The sequence below is a fragment of the Piliocolobus tephrosceles genome, chromosome 7 (assembly GCF_002776525.5).
Source record: "Piliocolobus tephrosceles isolate RC106 chromosome 7, ASM277652v3, whole genome shotgun sequence".
Classification (NCBI taxonomy): Eukaryota; Metazoa; Chordata; class Mammalia; order Primates; family Cercopithecidae; genus Piliocolobus; species Piliocolobus tephrosceles.
In genome coordinates this window covers 143,777,748-143,797,344 of record NC_045440.1, presented here as the reverse complement: position 1 = coordinate 143,797,344, position 19,597 = coordinate 143,777,748, and the positions used below count along the sequence as shown (strand labels likewise).

General features: G+C 47.3%; 1 protein-coding gene across 1 annotated transcript in view; it reads left to right on the top strand.

The window, feature by feature from the left end:
* Nucleotides 1-19,597, top strand: part of TRAPPC9 (trafficking protein particle complex 9) — a 697,716-nt gene that overhangs the window by 125,989 nt on the left and 552,130 nt on the right. Inside the window, exons 10-11 of the mRNA XM_026454561.1 lie at nucleotides 5,457-5,583; nucleotides 16,298-16,443. Of these exons, the coding sequence (XP_026310346.1) occupies nucleotides 5,457-5,583; nucleotides 16,298-16,443 (273 nt within the window). The remainder of the gene's footprint in view (nucleotides 1-5,456; nucleotides 5,584-16,297; nucleotides 16,444-19,597) is intronic.

The window sequence follows — 19,597 nt, the reverse complement described above, 5'->3', positions numbered from 1 at the left end:
TTTGGAACACATACCAATAACATATTTGTATAAATATAACCTAAAGAAAACTAAACACCATTTCATATTTGACAATGTTTCCTGTGTAATTTTTATACCAAATAAGACAAATTATATAACTTTTGGACTTTAGGGGACCTAATATCTTAAAGGATTAATTAGGTCAGAAAAAGACATAATTTATAATTTGATTTTGGAAAGGTCAGAGGTTTAAAACACTTGATATCACAGATAATTATAAAATAAGTCATTCATTTGACCAAAGTAATAACTCAAGGATTTTTTTAAAAAGGTGAAAACCTTCATTCTTTGAGAAAGAAGACTTAATTTTCCAAACAATATGCCCTAATAAAATAGCATGAAGCCAATTAAATTTGTTTTTCAAAATTTTATGAACTATCTATAAAATTTTAATCTTGAATGTAAGATATAACTTTCATAAGCCTTTTATAATCTTTATAACCTTTACCAAGGAGTTGGTTACTGCTTCAAGAAAACCTTGTTAATCTGGCACAGGGGCCCATATGCTGGTCTTGCATCTGTGTGCCTGTGACAATAATGATTAATATGTAGAGAAACTGGCCGGGCGCGGTGGCTCAAGCCTGTAATCCCAGCACTTTGGGAGGCCGAGATGGGTAGATCACGAGGTCAGGAGATCGAGACCATCCTGGCTAACACAGTGAAACCCCGTCTCTACTAAAAAATACAAAAAACTAGCCGGGCGAGGTGGCGGGCGCCTGTAGTCCCAGCTACTTGGGAGGCTGAGGCAGGAGAATGGCGTAAACCCGGGAGGCGGAGCTTGCAGTGAGCTGAGATCCAGCCACTGCAGTCCAGCCTGGGCGACAGAGTGAGACTCTGTCTCAAAAAAAAAAAAAAAAAAAAAAATGTAGAGAAACTGAACGTATTTTATCTCTCAAAATCAGCCCTTATAATCTCACATGCCCCCCACCCCCGCAAAAAAACCCAGACATACAAATGGCCAAAAGATATATGAAAAAATGTTCAACGTCACTAATCATCAGGGAAATGCAAATCAAAACCCGCGCGAGAGATCACTTCTCTCCAGTTGGAATGCCGGTTATCAAAATGTCAAAAGATTCAGTGTTGGTGGGGAGGTGAAGAAAAGGGATCCTTTACACACTATTGGTGGGAATGTAAATTAGTACGGCCATTATGTTAAACAGTATGGGGGTTCCTCAAAAAACCTGAAAATAGAACCACTGTATGATCTTCCATTCCACTACCGAGCATACATCCAAGGGAAAGGAAGTCAGTGTTGAAGGGGTGACTGCATGCCTGTATTTATTGCGGCACCGTTCAAATAGCCAAGATACGGAATCAACCTAAGTGCCATTCAGCAGATGAATGGATAAAGAAAATGTGATATAGATATACAGTGGAATACTATTCAGCCATAAAAAAGAATTAAATCCTGTCATTTGCAACAACACAGATGAACCCGGAGGGCATATGTTAAGTGAAAAAAGCCATGCAGAAAGACAAATCCTGCATGGTCTCCCTCAGGTGTGAATTTTTTTTTTTTTGAGATGGAGTCTTGCTCTGTCGCCCGGGCTGGAGTGCAGTGGCCGGATCTCAGCTCACTGCAAGCTCCGCCTCCCGGGTTTACGCCATTCTCCTGCCTCAGCCTCCCTGGTAGCTGGTACTACAGGCGCCCGCCACCACGCCCGGCTAGTTTTTTGTATTTTTTAGTAGAGACGGGGTTTCACCAGATTAGCCAGGATGGTCTCGATCTCCTGACCTTGTGATCCACCCGTCTCGGCCTCCCAAAGTGCTGGGATTACGGGCTTGAGCCACCGCGCCTGGCCAGGTGTGAAATTTTTAAACATTTGTCTCATGGAATGAACAGAATAGAGGTTAGAAGAGGCTGGGGATGGTTGGGGGAAGGGAGATGGGGAGAGGATGCACAGTGGATACAATGCTCTGGTTAGATGGGAGAAGTAAGTTCTGGTACACTAATGCACAGTTAGGTGACTATAGTTCACACAAAGGTATATTTCAAAAAAGCTAGAAGAGAGGAATTTGAATGCTCTTATCACAAAGAACCGATAAATGTTTGAGGCAGTGTATATGCTGATTACCCTGATTTGATTGTTATACAATAAGTGCGTTGAAACATCATACTGTACCCCATAAATATGTACAATTATTATGTATCAATTAGAAATAAAAAAGGATGTGATGACAACAGGAACATCAGTTAGATAAAAATCCATCAATATGTAATGATACCAAACAATAAACAAAACAATGCATTGGTCATTACTGGAGTTTGATAGGGCGAGAGTTCTCCACTCAGGAAATACAGGGAAAGACTCAACTATTTATTAACATCTGTGTTGTCTGTGTTCCAGGAGAACCAAATGATTGATGAGGAAACAAATCCTTCCTTCTAGACAAATTCTAGCTCATAAGTGCAGAGGAATCAGAGAATTAGAAAATCACCAGTTTGTAATTCCTGATGAAATAATAGATCTGGCAACAGTTTATAGCCGACACTTGAATCCTTTAGGAGAAGGCGGATGGGGCCTTTGCACTGCATGGGCCATGCTGACAATTGGGCATGAGCGTTTGACTCTGGAAACCCCACTGAAAAGGCGATGGGGTCGTGTGGTAGTAGGGGAAAGCCAAGAAGTAACCCCCATTCCCCGTGCCAAGCAGGAGCACACGGCAGTAGGCACTGCTGAAAACCACTGATGATTCGTTACATACCCACAGATCACCTCTGCCCCTGCAGCGGGCGACGTTCCCTTTTCCATCCCAGCAGAAGATGAGCATTTGACTCCCTTCAGGGAGTCACCAGGCACAGCCGGAGAGGTGTGCCCTGCAGCGCTCAAGGGGAATAAGTGAATATTGAGGTACCCCCAACCTGGCCTTCTGCAAAGCTCTGAGAGTGCTCACAGCCAGGCTGTACCCCTGCATAGGAAATTCCTCCACAGGATAGTGACCAGACCTAAAGCACAAACACGGGGGTTCTCTAACGAAATGGCACAGCCAGACCACGCTGCAGTGAAGCAGCTTCCCCGTGCTACTCAATGTGTACGTTATTTTCTGTCTAGAAATGCCGTTCAGAGCTTAGCCGAATGATACACTGTGGTGCCTTTCCTTTCTTGGATGACAGTGCAAGTGGCATGAGGCACTGCAAATAGATCCCTTTCCTTCTTCATTTCAGCAGCATTTACCGAGAGTGCATATAGGGTGGTAGATTTCAACTGAATAGGATACCTCACCCATAAGTGCTCTGCCTAACATTAGGCAAATTAGATAATATGCATGGCATCAGCTGGAGCCCTTTGGGAGGTTTTTATAGATTGAGAATGGTTAAGTTATTTAAAGACTTTTTTCATGTTTCAGATTAACCTTGTTGTGTTGTATTCAAAAGTCATTTTGGTCACTTTTCTGCTCTGCTCTCTGGCTTCCTAAGAATGGTGCAGGCTGGGTGTGATGGCTCATGCCTGTAATCCCCGCACTTTGGAAGGCCAAGGCAGGGGGATCACTTGAGCCCAGGAGTTCGAGACTAGCCTGGGCAATGTAGTGAGACCTCATCTCTACCAAAAATTAAAAAATCAGCCAAGCATGGTGACACATGCCTGTAGTCTCAGCTACTTAGGAGGCTGAGGTGGGAGGATTGCTTGAACCTGGGAGGCGGAGGTTGCAATGAGCTAAGATTGTACCTCTGCACTCCAGCCTGGGAGACTAGTGAGAACCCGTTTCAAAAAAAAAAAGAAGAAGAAGAACAATGCTTTGCTTAGGCACAGACAATTCCTATGGTAGCAGTTTACCAATTAATACATGTGCCTGAGTTCTGTGAAGTCCTTGCCTTGATATTTATTATTTATGGTCACCAGCTTCAGTAGAGCACTTGGCTTCACTTTGCAGCTATTTCCCTGCTCTTTGTCCGTTCCAGTGCGTCTATATGATAATGATGATAATGGTTATTATCATTTCCGTTTATTCAGTGCACCATATCTGCCAGTCATTGTTTTTTTTTTTAATGCATTATCTCATTTATCCTTAGTAATTCCTGATACAGGCACTCCTCTTACTGTAGGCAAACAAGATGCAGAAAGGTTGAAGGACTTCCCCTAAGGTGGTAGCACACTAGATAGGGAAAGACCAAGCCATCTCCTGGAGTGGGATCTAACTTCGCTGTTCTAGGTCTCATCCCTGGTGATCGTGTCCCTCTGTTGCTCTTCTCTCCAAGTCCTCTGTCTTCCTCATCAGCAGTGACTTTGGTCTTTCACAGAGAAGGTAGATGCTGCAAGGAGAGACTCCGTTGTTCACACCCCTCCCGTAATCCCATCCTTTCCTTAATTCTTTAAAACACCCTAGTGAGAAAACCACAGGCCTAAGGCCAAGTACATGGTCTTTGACAAGCTGCTTAACTTCACTTGGTCTCAGGTTTTCTTTTTTTTTTTATTTTTATTTTTTGAGACGGAGTCTCGCTCTGTCCCCCAGGCTGGAGTGCAGTGGCCGGATCTCAGCTCACTGCAAGCTCCGCCTCCCGGGTTCACGCCATTCTCCTGCCTCAGCCTCCCAAGTAGCTGGGACTACAGGCGCCCGCCACCTCGCCCGGCTAGTTTTTGTATTTTTTAGTAGAGACGGGGTTTCACCGTGTTAGCCAGGATGGTCTCGATCTCCTGACCTCGTGATCCGCCTGTCTTGGCCTCCCAAAGTGCTGGGATTACAGGCTTGAGCCACCGCGCCCGGCCCCTGGTCTCAGGTTTTCATTTGCAAAGTGGGGACAGGAGTGCTTGCCTTCCTGAGCCAGCCTGAGTCGTGGAGCACAGCGGTGCTCTTGAGCTCTGTCGTGCTGTGGTGAGAAGGGGTCTGTGTCTGTGGCCTGTCTAGAGTGTGCCGTGGGCAGTAAGCGGACATGATTATTGCCTGTGTCCTCTTTTCCTCCCTCGTTGTGAAAGGGATGGGGGCGGGGTGGTGGGGAACAACAGTCTTTTCTCACAAAGCTCTATATTTGCATCAAAAATGTTGATTTGTACTTTTTTGTCTAAGTATCTGTCATACAGATAAATTACAAACTCCCGAGGGACAGACAAGTCCTGGCATTTTGCTTGGTAATTACCTAGTAATTGCCGAAAAAGTATTGTTAAGTTATAAAATATACTGATTCTCCAGTCCTGCCTACAGACTTTCTTGAAATTTGATAAGGGTTTATTTTCTTGGAAAATGGAAGTCTCCTGGAGGATACTAACTTAATTTCTCTTTTATCCACAGGCCATTACGAGGAGCGGTTGCTGGTGATTTTCGAATAAGTGGAATATAGCTTCTGTTTTGTTCTGGCCTCTTTTGCTCACTGCCCCTTAATTTCTGTCAGACGACTGGACTCATTGGACTGTCAGGAAATGCCCCAAGTAAAATGAAAGCCAGCCACTTTGACTTTTGCCTAATAAATCTTTGTTTTGTTTTCATCTTCTCTTCAGAAAAGAAAGATGTGACCCAAAGCCTAGAGAACTATACGTCCAAGTGTCCCGGGACCATGGAACCCATCGCCCTCCGTGACGGCCTCACCCTGCCGCCCGTGCCCTTCACCAAGCTTCCCATCGTCAGGTGAGATGGGCCCTGCGGAGCGGGAAAGGCAGCTGCCCCCCGGGACACCGTCCTCTAGTCTGATTGTGAATAGAGGTCTTTAGAAGAGCTCCCATTTTTGATTGGCTAGGTATCAGGTTCATTATCTCATGAAACTTGAAAGTGGCCCTGTGACGTGGAAGTAAGTATTTTAGAGATGAGAGAGTCAGGGCCAGCGACATTCCGTAACTGCTGCAGTTCCATGCCCACTGAATGGCAGAGTCACGTCTGCACCCAGCCTTGCTTGGTTCCAAAGCCTGCCTTGCGACCACTACACCGCAGTGGAAACCGGCATGACCACATCATCTTCTCCTTGGAAGCTTTCAGTAGTTTCCCTTTCCGCGGGCCATGCACCCCAGGCACACGGGAACAGCTCCTCGCCCACACAAGTGCTCGCCAGCTCCCGCCTTTGCTCTGCACGGCCTCTGCCTGGCAGGCTGCCTCCTCTCCCGTCTTCATTCTGTCTGTGCTCCCTCGTTCCTCCACACTCATCCTCAGCCCCATTTCCAGGACACCTTTTCTGAGAGGCGAGCTCCCTGATTTTCCAGGGCACCTATTGCTCACCACTCTCCCAGGATTTGCTGCCATGTGCCGTCCTTTCTGTGTAACTGTCACTTCTAAGAGTGTGAGATTTTAGAGTGGAGACTCTCTGGCACGTGCGAAGTGGGTCCTTGCAGAGGGGTTTTGTTTTTTCTTAACCACTCCAGGCCTAGGACCTGCGAAAGCTTTATGAACTAGTCTTGTGAGGTGATTTCTGAATTTCTGAAAGATTTGTTTGAAGACTGGAAAGAAACAGTTGAATCTGACATTTTGCTGTTGGTTGGAAGTGCTGTAGCCTTAGGATTCGGTGTGATGAAGATGCCAAGGATCTTTAAAACGCTCTTGGCTTGGCTGTTGTTCCCCAGCTTCACTTGGTCTTGCCATGCCCTGGGCTTTGACTCACAGGCCTGCTGCATTCCATGAATGAGTCACTGAACCTCCTGGGTATCAGTTTGCTTATCTCCCCACTATGCTCCCACAATTAAGAATGAAAACCCATAGCATTAAGCTATTATGAAAATTCAATGAAGTAACATGTAAAAGCATGTGTATGGTGCTTAACAAATGTTAGTTTTCTTTCTCCCTGCATTTCTTTGAAGGCAAGTATAGTACTGCCAAATGAAATGATTTCTTTTTGCCAAAGAGTTGTGTGCTCCCAAGAAGTGGGGGCAGAAAGGGTCGCTGTGCGTTGCAGCCTCTGGCAGGCCACACTGGAATTTTAAGGCGTTCTGAAGGGTACTGCTGAGATTGTTCATCAGGCAGAGCTGCAAAGAGCAGCATCCAAACGGCGTGGCTGCGGCCTGAGAAGTTGCTCTGGCTGCTCCTCAGAATGTCCAGAGGGACTTGCAGCACCGCTGTACAGAGGGCCCAGGAATGGCGTGGCTGCCCTGCGTGCCCAGTGCTTGCTCAGCACTGATGTAGCTACGCTGTGGAGGAAAGGGCCTTTGAGGCTTTTCTATGACTAAGACTTAGAGCCGAACGTATTTGACTTGGGATTAAGGGCATGATTCATTTTTTAAAGATTAAGGCCTAGAAAAGCCTTTCTTAATAATTTTATATTTACATCATGACTTGAATCATTTTTAAATTTAGAAAACCTTGCCTAGTAGAATGTTATGAAGCTTACAGAACATTCTAGGTGTTTGGTGCTGTGTGTAGATATCCAGGAGCTCAGGCTTCTTGTCCCTGAAGCTGGGGATGATTGGTCTTTGCAGGTCATTGGAACCAAGGAAGAAGCATGCTTGTTCTCCTCACAGCCCTCCAGGCAGCCCTGGAGTGAAGCGAGAGGCTGTGGGTTCACTCTCACTTGTGCATGGCCTTGGTAAAGAAGCAGCCTCTTTACACTTCGTTTTCTTCACCTTTAAGCAAGGCTTAAAAATTGCCCCACACAGGGTGGTTTGGTTTTGTTTCAGCTGAGCAGAGGCACACGAAAGCACAGAGCACCATGCCTAGCGCCTGGGAAGCACTCAGTACGTCTTAGTTTTCTTCTTGGAGACGTTTTTTCACCTGTGTTTTCAAACAGCACCTTGAAAAGTACTGTAACATTCACATCTTGGTCCCTCGGCTGTTAAAACATTAGAAAAGACAGATTGGGTGAAAGTATAAAAGTCTACCATTTGGGCAGGCGCTGTTTTCCAAATCTTCTGTGAGCATCCCTTTCCTGGGCAGTGCGTCTCTTTCACTGTTAGGGTCCTGTGGCCCCTATGGCGGAGCTCCCTGCAAACAGCTGAGTCTTGCCTGGCATCCTGGTGCCATTGCTCTTGCCTGGTGTGGTCATGGACTGTGGTTTTTTTTTTGGAGGGGGATGTAGTTTTGCTCTGTTGCCCAGGCTGGAGTGCAGTGGCATAATCTTGGCTCTCTGCACCCTCCGCCTCCCGGATTCAAGTGATTCTTCTGCCTCAGCCTCCTGAGTAGCTGGGACTACGGGCGCGTGGCACCACAACCAGCTAATTGTTGTATTTTTAGTAGAGACGGGGTTTCACCATGTTGACCAGGTTGGTCTCGAACACCTGACCTCGTGATCCGCCCGCCTCGGCCCCCCCAAAGTGTTGGGATTACAGGCGTGAGCCACTACGCCCGGCCATGGGTTGTTTTCAAAAATCTGATTTTAGGTATGACCCACCATCTGTGTAAACGTATTTGTGATGGTTTTCTGAAGACTTTAGCTAGATAAGTAACCCCTAAGTGTCCTGGGGACTCCTTCATCACGTGGATCGTGCCTGGTCTCGTTGAAAACCGGGAAGAAGAACTGCCTGAGATTCAGTGTAGTAAACCCACGGAACATCAGCACGACTGGCCAAATGAAAGGGAATGTCTTAGGAACATTCGGAGAGCCGGAATATCTCGTAGCCTGCTCTGCTCCCCACCACTTAGAGAACAGACTCTAATGTACTTGCTTTGCATGGCTTGCAGGGCCTCTGTGACCCGCCCTGTCTCCAGACTTGATTGTGAGCCCGCTATTTCCCTGGTCCTGCGCTCCTGCTTTCCCTTGTGGAAATACTTAGAGTGGGCCAAATGTGTGTCCGGTTTTGTTCCTACATTTAGGCTTTATCTCTGGCTTGGAATGCCTGTGCTTCTCTGTGCTGCCTGGACGATACTTAGTCATCTTTCACGATTTTAGTTCAAGGATTATGTCCTCTGTAAAGCCTTTTCTGGAGCCACCCAGGTGGAAATGACTATATTGTCTTTGTAAGTTAGTAATTATTTCGACTGTAAAGGACAAAAGACCTAGTAGTAGATAGTCAATAGAAAGTTATTTTTCTAGTCTATTAAGAAGCTGGAAACAGGTGGCCTCTCTGTAATTCTGTCTTTACCTCATGATTACCAGATGGCTGCTGCAGCTCCGGATAACACATCTACATTCAAGGCAGAAAGAAAGGAGAAGGGGCAGGTCTAGGGATGTCTATCTTTTGCTTAATAGGGAAGCAAAAATGTTCTTGACAGATTCGTGTAGGCTTCTGCCTCCATCTCATTAACAGGCAGTGTGTCTCATAGCCACCTCTAATTGCAAGACAGGCTGAGAAAATAAATATTTAGCTTTCCTAGAATCTGTGAAATAGGTGGGGAATGAGAATGGGGTCAGAAATTGGTGCTTGATCAGCCAGCCAACAGTATATGCCATATCTTTCTTCCGTGGCGCTTATGGAACTTGACTGTGCATCTTTGTTGACATTTTGGGTCCTTCTCTCTTTTGTGTCTTTGTAGCCCCCAGGTGACCTTGTGTGTTGAACGAATAAATAGTTGGATCCCTTAGAATATTTTGTAATAGCAACTGATAGAAACCAGACTAACTTAGGCAAAAATAATTTATGGCACGTGTACCTGGAAAGTTCAGGGAGGAATTCAGGTAGGGCTGGAGTCAGGGCTCAAACAACCTCATCAAAACTTGGTTTCTTTCCTTCTGAACTCTGTCCTCTGCAGTGTTGGCTTTAGTTGCAGGCCCCAGGTGCTATCAGAGTGGCTCATCAGCTCCAGGCCTCACATCCTCTCACTACTGTGTCCAGGAAAAGAGAGCAGGTGCCTTTTAGTAACACCTGTAAAGGAACACTGCTTTCTTTCAGGGGGAGAATGTCCTTTTACTTTTCACTGCCCCTCATGGAGTTATGTGCTCAGATCGAACTGAGTCCCCGCAAACCACATGGCTGCAAGGAGACCATGTATAGTTCCCCTAAAGCAAAAGCTAGGAATAGTTGGGCACAGGAGAAGCAGCAAGTGGATATTAGGAGGCAACTGACAAGGACGCAATAGCAAATGACAGCCAAGGCCCACTCATCCCACCACACTGCTCCAGATCAAAAGTCCCGGTTTCGGTTTGTGACCTGTAATGCTTATGAGTCAAGATAATGCATTGATGAGTAGTTGCCCTTCCCAAGTCAGAAAGCATACCTTGGAAAAGCACAGCCTTGAAGCGAGTGCACGCTTTATGAACTGCATGTTCTCTTCCTTGGAATTGTGACACTTTCTGACGCAGAAGGCTGGTTATATGCTTCCATTCTTACTAATAAATAGGCTCATGTTTTATATGAGACTGATATTCACCCATAGATAAAAACGTGCACACTGTAATGTGCTGGCCAGATTAGCTTTTCATGCCTTTCTCCTAAGTTTTTGCCATTTGAAAGTAGGGAGAATTAGGACAGATGTGATGTCCTTGCTCCATAATTCTTTTTTTTTTTTTTTTTTTTTGAGACAAAGTCTTGCTGTGTTGCCCAGGCTGGAGTGCAGTGGCGCAGTCTAGGCTCACTGCAACCTCTGCCTCCCAGGTTCAAGCAATTCTCCTGCCTCAGCCTCCTGAGTAGCTGGGACTACAGGTACGTGCCACCATGCCCAGCTAATTTTTGTATTTTTAGTAGAGACAGGGTTTCACTATGTTGGCCAAGCGGGTCTCAAACCCCTGACCTCGTGATCTGCCCGCCTTGGCCTCCCAAAGTACTGGGATTGCAGGTGTGAGCCACTGTGCCTGGCCTCCGTAATTCTTTAGCCTCTAGCACTTTTCTTTTTCTTGTCAAAGCAAGATCTTTTTTCTCCCAATATATGCTGTGGGCCATACTTCTAGAACAGACGGTATGCCACTTCCTCCTCTAAGACTGTCATGATGATGTGTGAGGGATACTGATGTGTACGCATCTCTGTAGGTTTCAGAAAGGAAGGATAGTAACTAAAATGCATTGACATATTTATGCCAAGTGCCAATAAACCCTCTTCGTGTAAAATTGGAAAAGCCACTGGCTTTTGTTTAGTAGTCTCATATTCCCATCCCACATTCTGCAGTTAGTTGTGTGACTTTGAACGATTTAACTTCCTCTTCTTGGACTGAGGTTGATGAGACATACCTCCCATGCATGGATCAAATGAAATGTTTGGGAAAGTGTTTTATAAGCAGAAAAACTCTTTGCAGACATGAGTTCTTACAGAAGTTTCAGGGAATTTTCCTCTAATTAGATGTCACCTTACCATTCCCTGTCAGTTTTTACTTTTGCTTGTACATGTTAAATTAAATCAAATGAATTAGGTCCATCACTCCCTCAAGAAATGCAGATATGTAGCTATTTAGTTATTTTTTTAAATTCCTGGGTCGGGCGCAGTGGCTCACGCCTGTAATGCCAGCACTTTGGGAGGCTGAGGCAGGTGGATTGCCTGAGCTCAGGAGTTCGAGACCAGCCTGGCCAACATAGCAGAACCCCATCTCTTCCAAAAATACAAAAAATTAGTCGGATGGGGTAGCATGTGCCTAGAGTCCCAGCTGTTTGGGTGGCGGAGGGACCAGAATTGCTTGAACCCGGGAGGCGGAGGTTGCAGTGAGCAGAGATCGCACCACTGCACTCCAGCCTGGGTGACAGTGCGAGACTCTCTCTCTCTTTGTCTCTCAAAAAAGAACAAGTTCAGGTAACCAGAGTGAAGGGAAAATAACAGTGGGATAAAAAATTGACAAGTTATGTTAGTACCTGGAATTTATAATGTCCAACGTAACGGCTGGAGATGGGAGAGAGCACGATTCTGAGGTAACTGACAAGAAGGAAGTGTGATTGGCTACAAGAGCCTCTCTCTCTCAAGAATAGGCATGTATCAGTCACACTGGGGAAATGCATCTCTTCCCAGCAATGAGGTGGGAAACCCCTTTAGTGGATTATCTCAAAGAGAACATTCTGATGTTTCGAGTAACATGCTCAGCAACATCCCCACGAAGATCTGGGCAAGTGTCTGACGTTGTTTTGCTGTTAGCATTCAGTAACGCACACTGAGGGCGTGGGGCCGGGGCACCAGGGGATGAAGGCAGCTCTCCCAGAGAACACAGCGGTGTGGCCTGCTATTGCCTGGCTTGCATTAGCCCCCCTGTTGCCAGCATCTAGGATAACAGGCGGGCCGCTGTGCATCACACACTCCTTCATGAATGCCATTTCTCATAAGTGAGCTTTTGGCAGGAGGTGGGCAACAGATAATCCAGAGTCATGTTCTCAGGCGTCAGGAAGAGCTGGTAGGTATCTGCTGACGCCGAGCGAGGGGAGCAGGCCCGTGCTGTTGGTGCCCTCAGCACCTGGTCCGTGGCAGGCCTGCAGTGAATCTGTGTACAGTGGTTAAATGTCCACATCACGTGTAGGGTTGTCCCCCTCTTCCTAAATCCTTGTTCCTCATCTCCACCTGAAGGGAAGCCTGGGCAGTAGCTATTGACTAGGCCAAGGTACTTCCTTAGGAAAAAAGTCTGGGACTATCTTCATATATCAACCAAACACTTCAACATCTTATGCCTGGAAACCTGGATTTTACCAGGGTAATTAAAAAAAAATTGGGGCTGGGCGCGGTGGTTCATGATTGTAGTCTCGGCACTTTGGGAGGCCAAGGTGGGCAGATCACTGGAGGTTAGGAGTTTGAGACCAGCCTGGCCAACATGGCGAAACCCCATCTCTACTAAAAATACAAAAATTAGCTGGGCGTGGTGGTGGGTGCCTGTAGTCCCAGCTACTTGGGAGGCTGAGGCAAGAGAATCGCTGGAACCCAGGAGGTGGAGGTTGCAGTGAGCCAAGATCATGCCATTGCACTCCAGCCTGGGCGACAAGAGCAAGAGTCCAGCTCAAAAAAAAAAAAAAAAAAAAAATTTAAGTCAGGCATTGCAGGTCAACCCCTATGACATAAGAAGAACTCAGTAATATGTGCACCTGAAGACTAAAGCTCCTGTTAGTGTTACAGGATAAGTTAGTTGAAAAATGTCTACATTGGTGAGTAAATTATCAGACCTGCTATATAGAATTGTTAAATGTAAACGAATTTACTGCTGGGGATGGCTCATAATTATGACTTTGGTTTTAGAATAGATGATCAGAGCCATTTTCTTTTCCCTTGAGGCCTTTCTTAGTATTTGACAATAAAACTATTTTAGCAATTTACAGGAAAATACTTACTTGTTCTCTGTAGCATGGGATCATGAACTAGGCTCACCCAAAGATGGTTTCAAGTAATTATGATGCAGGTAATGAAAAAGGAGCCAAAATACATCCCTATTTTAATTCTATTCCAAAATTCAATTGATCAAATATTTATTGAGTGTCTAAGATGCACTTTTGGCCCAAGGCTAATTGCGAGGAGACAGTAGTGGCCAAGCGTGATCTCATCTGCCAGGAGGTGGCTGAGCCCACATCCTGTTACTGTTGCCCAGAGTTAAAGCAGAGGATGGTTCTGATAGAACTATACGCGATCTTTTTTCCTTACTTATGGAATTCTCTGCAAAAATGATAAAGTGTGTACACAGTAGCCAACAGTAGACTGTCAGGCCCCTAGTAAGCATGTAGATGAGGAACACACTGTAAGTCCTGGATTATTATTAAGGAAGTGGAGGCCGGGCACGGTGGCTCAAGCCTGTAATCCCAGCACTTTGGGAGGCCGAGACGGGCGGATCACGAGGTCAGGAGATCAAGACCATCCTGGCTTACACGGTGAAACCCCGCCTCTACTAAAAAACTACAAAAAAACTAGCCGGGCAAGGTGGCGGCGCCTGTAGTCCCAGCTACCCGGGAGGCTGAGGCAGGAGAATGGCGTGAACCCAGGAGGTGGAGCTTGCAGTGAGCTGAGATCCGGCCACAGCACTCCAGCCTGGGTGAGAGAGCGAGACTCCGTCTCAAAAAAAAAAAAAAAAAAAAAAAAGGAAGTGGAATAGAGTTTTAGTGCCATTTCCAGTTAACCAGTGAGTCTTTAATTTGGGGGCAGTGATGGGCGAGTGGGATTCATTGAATATTTTCTTTTTGAGAGCTAACGTTGAGCTCCCATACATGGTCTGGCGCCCAAGCCATAACCTTCCTTAAGAATTTCTTAAACCAGAGCTGTTTGGAGCTGATAAGAAATGTATGGCGGCATTCAGGAGGGGAGCGGCTGGCCCCACCTTGCTGCTACAGCTGGCGCGGTCGCCCCTTCCAGCTCGCTCAGTTATTCCGGACTCGGAGCAAGCGGCCTCCACGCTGTCACACACACGAGGCACTAGAGGCCAGCTGTAGTCCCCACCCGTCTCTTCTTAGATATGTTTCCCTGTGAATAAGGCTGATGAATTAAAAACCAATTAAAAACCAGGAAACAAAAGGTGAGTGGTTTTTGGCTGTCATTCCTCTTGACCAGTTTGTCTGGCGTCGCTTTCCTGATCAGCACTCTGCGATGCTTTGCATAGCCCGATGGCTGCTGCTCCTGAGGGAAGTCAGGTTTTTATGGTGTCAGCAGTTTCCAAATGGACTCTGTCAAAATCATCCTTGTCTTGGACACTTTATCCCTAGACTTCTGCTTTACTGTTGGCAGCTTCATAGGCCAAGTACGATTTTATTAGTTCTGCAGCTAGAGACAGATAAGGCCCTGGTGCCCCTGTCCTCAGCAGGCTCACAGCTGAGTGGAAACAGATACAGAATGAAATGGTTCTGATCCTCTATGATAAAGGCATAATGAAAGGCACACACAAAGTGAAGGGAGCTGGGGAGCATGTGCTGGGTGTGCCCTTGGTCTGGAGGGCACGGGGTTAGCACCATCTCCTGCCGTGAGTCATGAGGGTGGTGGGAGAGAACCACACACATGGCCAGGCTCCCCAGGGCTGGGATGTGGTCTCTGGCGGGGATTGTCTGCTGAGTGCTGTAGGCGTGTTTTGCACAGGGCAGGATGGAACAAGGCACCTGAGGTCCCTCCTCACTGAGAGAGGTGGTGATTTTGTGGATTCGGTAAGGCAGTCGTTATTACACAGTATAGGTTAGTGTGCACTGTGGCAGAAAAATCAACCCTGAAGTCTTCGTGATTTACTGTAATGACAGTTTCTGCCTCACTCACACAAGTTTGATGCGGGTTGGGCGGCTCTCCAGGGCAGCTGAGCTCTGGGAGGTTGCTGTGTGCTCCAGGCTGCATCTGTCTGGTGCTCCACCTTCTCAATGTCCAGCCTCCAGGATCGCCATGGCCGTGTGGCCGAAGGAGAGAGCTGGGGGCTGGCCCATCGCTCTAGAGGGTGTGTCTCACAGAGGCCTCCGTGGCTCCCACTCACAACCTACTGGCCAGAGCTCCTCAGGTGGCCTCACCTTCCTGCGGAGGCCAGGAGGCGGGGGGTGGGGAGCCGTAGATTCATCACAATCAGTGTCACTCTCCGTCTTCGTGTTTTCCCACCTCCACCCCTCGTCCTTTCTGTCTGACGTCCAGGAGTGTTCCAGATCTTAACCACCGTCTTCCCAAACTGGTCACAAGGGTGACAGCACCTTCTAGTGCTGTGGTTTAAGAGCATAGTGTCACCTATTGTTATTGCTTTCAGCCATGGGGGAGTTGGAGGATTTGGGGCAATATACTTAGTCCCTCCTGTGTGAATTTCCTTATTGATGACATGGAGACAACAGTAGTAGTACCCAAACTAAGACGGTGGTTGTGATGTTTCAGTGAGATAATACACATGCAGTGGTTAGCACAGTGCCTGATCACACTCAGGCTACATGGATTGGTGCATTTATCTTAATGCTAGCTGGATGAATTCGAGCATGAGTATGGATTGGCAGACATCCACGGCTGGGATGCTGTGGGAAGCAATGTCAGATGCAGATGCTGCTGCTGGAGAGGCAGTCATGCATGCGAGTAGAGCAGAGGGTGCCGTTGACCTTCTCATGGGTGCCATCTCTTCCCATGGGTCAGGGTCTGGCTGCCACTTGCTGCGGGCAGGTCCCTCGGGAAAGGGAGAGGCAAAGAGAGAAGAGCCATTCTGGGCCGAGCAGTGGGCCCCGTGCTAGGAGTCTTTAGCTCGATCCTCCCCACGGGTCCACGGGGAAGGTGGTGGCCCCACCTGCACTTAATACACAAGGAACCTACATCTTAGAGACGTCAAGGCACACGCCCAGAGGCACACAGCTGGTAAGTGTGCAGTGAGATTGCAAGCTGGCCTTTCTGACTCCAGACCACCCTCGGGCCCAGTTCAGGAGCCCCCAGGGGGAAGTGGCTGCTCCCTGAGTTCCAGGGAGCGATTTCCCCTCTCTGGGAGAGTGCTGAGTTACTGTTGCAATGCTTTCCTGCTGTCCTGCTGCCTCGGAGTGCTTTTCCTCCCTCCATTTATCTTCTTTCTGACCGATTTACTGTTGTTCTGACACATCATGTTTGGTTGTGTTTATTCTGAAACCAAGCTAACAAGACAGTTGAAGTATTTGTGTTCTGTTTGAAACAACAGGCATGTGAAACTGTTGAATCTCCCTGCCAGCCTCCGGCCACACAAAATGAAGAGCTTGCTGGGCCAGAACGTGTCGACCAAAAGTCCCTTCATCTATTCACCAATCATCGCACACAACCGTGGAGAGGAGCGGAACAAGAAAATAGGTAGGGTGTTGATCCTGGCTTCCCACCGTGCTATGCCACCTGATTTCCAATGGCTTTTCTAGATTTTTAGAGCAGAATTTTGGGCCAGTTCATGCATGTGCGTGTGTGTGCGTGTATGTGTGGATGTGTGCACGCATACGTGTGTGTGCATGTGTGCATGCATGCGTGTGTGTGGATGTGTGCATGCGTGCATATGTGTGGGTGTGTGCATGTGTGGATGTGTGCATGCATGCATACGTGTGTGTGTGTGCCTGCATGTGTGCTTGCATGCATATGTGTGTTTATGTGTATTTGTGAGTGTGCATGTGTGGATGTGTGCACACGTGTGTGTGTGTGTGTGTGTAGTCTGTCATGGAAGTTTATTTGATTTGCTGCTTTTGGCAGGCAGTTGCCCATAGATCTGATTTTTAAAAATGTATTTCATATAAGGTAATTTTGTGAAAGTTCTAGAAACCAGAAAGACTTTTGTTAACTGAGACTTATGTGAACTACAGAAGAGTGATAATCGGAGATGTAGACTGATTTTCCAAGGGCTGAAGTGACTTTTGAATCATCAAAGAAAGATTCAGGGTTGGGTTGTGTTCAGGATTGAGTGGGGGATGAGGTCATTGTGTTCTGTTCTTTTGTGAACACAGGTGATCAGGGTAGCCAGTCCTGGGGTGCAGCCGTGCTGTGGGAGAGACTGGGAGTGGACAGTCTCTCCTGAGCTTTCCTGTGTCTGAGCTCTCGTCCCTCCTGCACCAGGGCTCAGCATGCACTGCCGGCCCTGTCCCTTGGTGTCCTTCCCGGAGCCCGGCTGTGGCGCCAAGCTCCCTGTCCCTTGCTGCCACAAAGACACGCCTGAGGCCTCTTGCAGGAGATTGTGATTTCTTGTCACTGGGGACCACTGCTGGTTGAGCCCACATGTCCTGTGACAGAACCTTGAGGGCCTAGAGGCTGGCTGCTGCTTGGCGACTGCCGGGGCCTCCGAGGAGTATGAGCGGAAGGCCCGCGCGACCATGGCGCTCTGCGTTTGATATCCAGTGCTTTCTTCTCCTTCTGTTTCTTTATTTCTACTCTTAATTCCTTTAACTCCGATTTAGGAAAAAGGCATTCCAACTCCTTTTTCCACCATGCTTTTCTTTCCAGGACAGAGGCTTCCTCTTGCACTCGCAAGCTCACCCACACCCCGAGTTACGGACTGCAGGCGCTCCCTGACCCCGCCCTGCCCACACCCTTCCCTCTCTGTCGGGCTTTTCATGCCACCTCCTGCCACCATCACTCTGGTTTAGCCACAGCCACTCCTTTCGGGTCTTGGAAAGAAACAGGCTTGTTCCAGGCCCAGGGCTTTGGGGCTCGCTCTTTCCTCTGCCAGGAACTCGTCCCCTGCCCCTCTGTCATTGGCTCTCTTGTTGTCACATCCTTTTGGTCTCTGTTCACATGTCCCCTCCCTCAGAGGGGCATTTTCTGATCCCAGCGCCTCGCAGGCCACTCCTCCTGCCGTCTCTAGTGGCGCTGTCTGGGGTTCTCTTCCCAGCTTTTCTCCAGCTCAGATCCACACTGGCCCATTGACGCTTTGCCCCGCAGTATCACCTGAAGCCAGAATTCTGTCAGGCTGTGTGCGGCTGCTGTCTCCCCAGCCCCTGGAGCAGTGACAGAAGAATGAATGAATGGATGGGGTACATATTATGAATCCCATTTTATAGATTTTATAGACAGGGAAACTGATTCCAGATGTTTAAGTGTCTTGTCCAAGAACTCACGGGGGAACCTAGATCTCACTATACATTTCCTGTTGCTGGCAGGGCCTGGCAGAATTCAAGGCAGAAGGGACAATAAGAAGAGCATTACATGTAGCACATAATCTTTTTTTTTTTTTTTTTTTTTTTCTGAGACGGGGTCTAGCTCTGTCATCCAGGCTGGAGTGCAGTGGTGTAATTAGGGCTCACTGCCGCCTCAGCCTCCTGGGCTCAATTGATCCTCCTGCCTCAGCCTCCTGAGCTGGGGCCACAGGTGCACACTACCATACCCACTCATTTTTGTATTTTTTGTAGAGGTGGGGTTTCGCCATGTTGCCCAGGCTGGTCTCGAACTCCTGGGGTTAAGTGAATCGCCTGCCTCGGCCTCCTAGAGAGCTGGGGTTACAGGTGGAGACCTCTGCGTCCAGCCAGCACATTGTCTTGATGAGCATTTCTCGTATATTACTAGCTCTGGGATTTCTTAGCTTCTGTAAGGGTCTCATAATAAACTCCATTAACAATTTGTAAATTATCTGAATGCCTTAAAAAATAAAGTGCTTCAGAAGAAATGAAGTTGTTTGCTAAGATAAAAGGCATAACTAGGGAAGGAGTACTCAAAGAACCTTGTGCTTTTAAACATGGTCATCATTTCTTTTATTCAAACGGGGCCAGCCTATGTTGAGGCTATCATATGTTGCCTTACAGAGTTTCCAGTAGTTTTGGAAGATTTCATTTTTATTTCCCTTTTACAGATGAGGAAACAAACTCAGAGAAATGACTTTTAGAAGTAACTAAAAGTTACTCAGCTAGTTGGTGACAAGCTTGATTTCACATCACAGACCAAGTGTCCTGTTCCTGTCAGTACCCTCTGGTTTCCTCTGATGTGCATACAGGGTGTGGGAGGGACCTGTTACCTGGACCCCACAGTCATGCAGTTCATGCAGGCAAGACACAAACATGAGAAGTTGACTATCGAGACTAAAGGTGAACAAAAGGTCTCTAAAAATGCACACCTGTCAGCAGGGGTACCTGGTTACTTACACGTTGAACTTGAATGAACAATAAACACTGGGCTAACTGGGAGCGGGGTGTGGGGTGGGGGCCCTGCAGACCCTGGGGAGGCCCCCGGAGGCTCAGACACAGCCTCCCTCAGAGGAGCCGTGTGGGCTTTGCAAGGAGCGGCTCCAGCTGTTCTAGCTGGTCATTGTTAGAATGAGAAGAAAATAAAGAGACCTGGGGTCATGCCCTTGAAAAACGGCAGCCAATTCTGAATTTTGGAAGATTTATGAAAACTGAGTGCTAACTATATAGTCTACTGTAGAATTTGTGTGTATGCCTGTGTGTGTGTGTGTGTGTATGTGTATGCGTGTGTGTATGTATGTGTGTATGTGTTTATGCATGTATGTGTGCATGTGTGTGTATTGTGTGTATGCGTG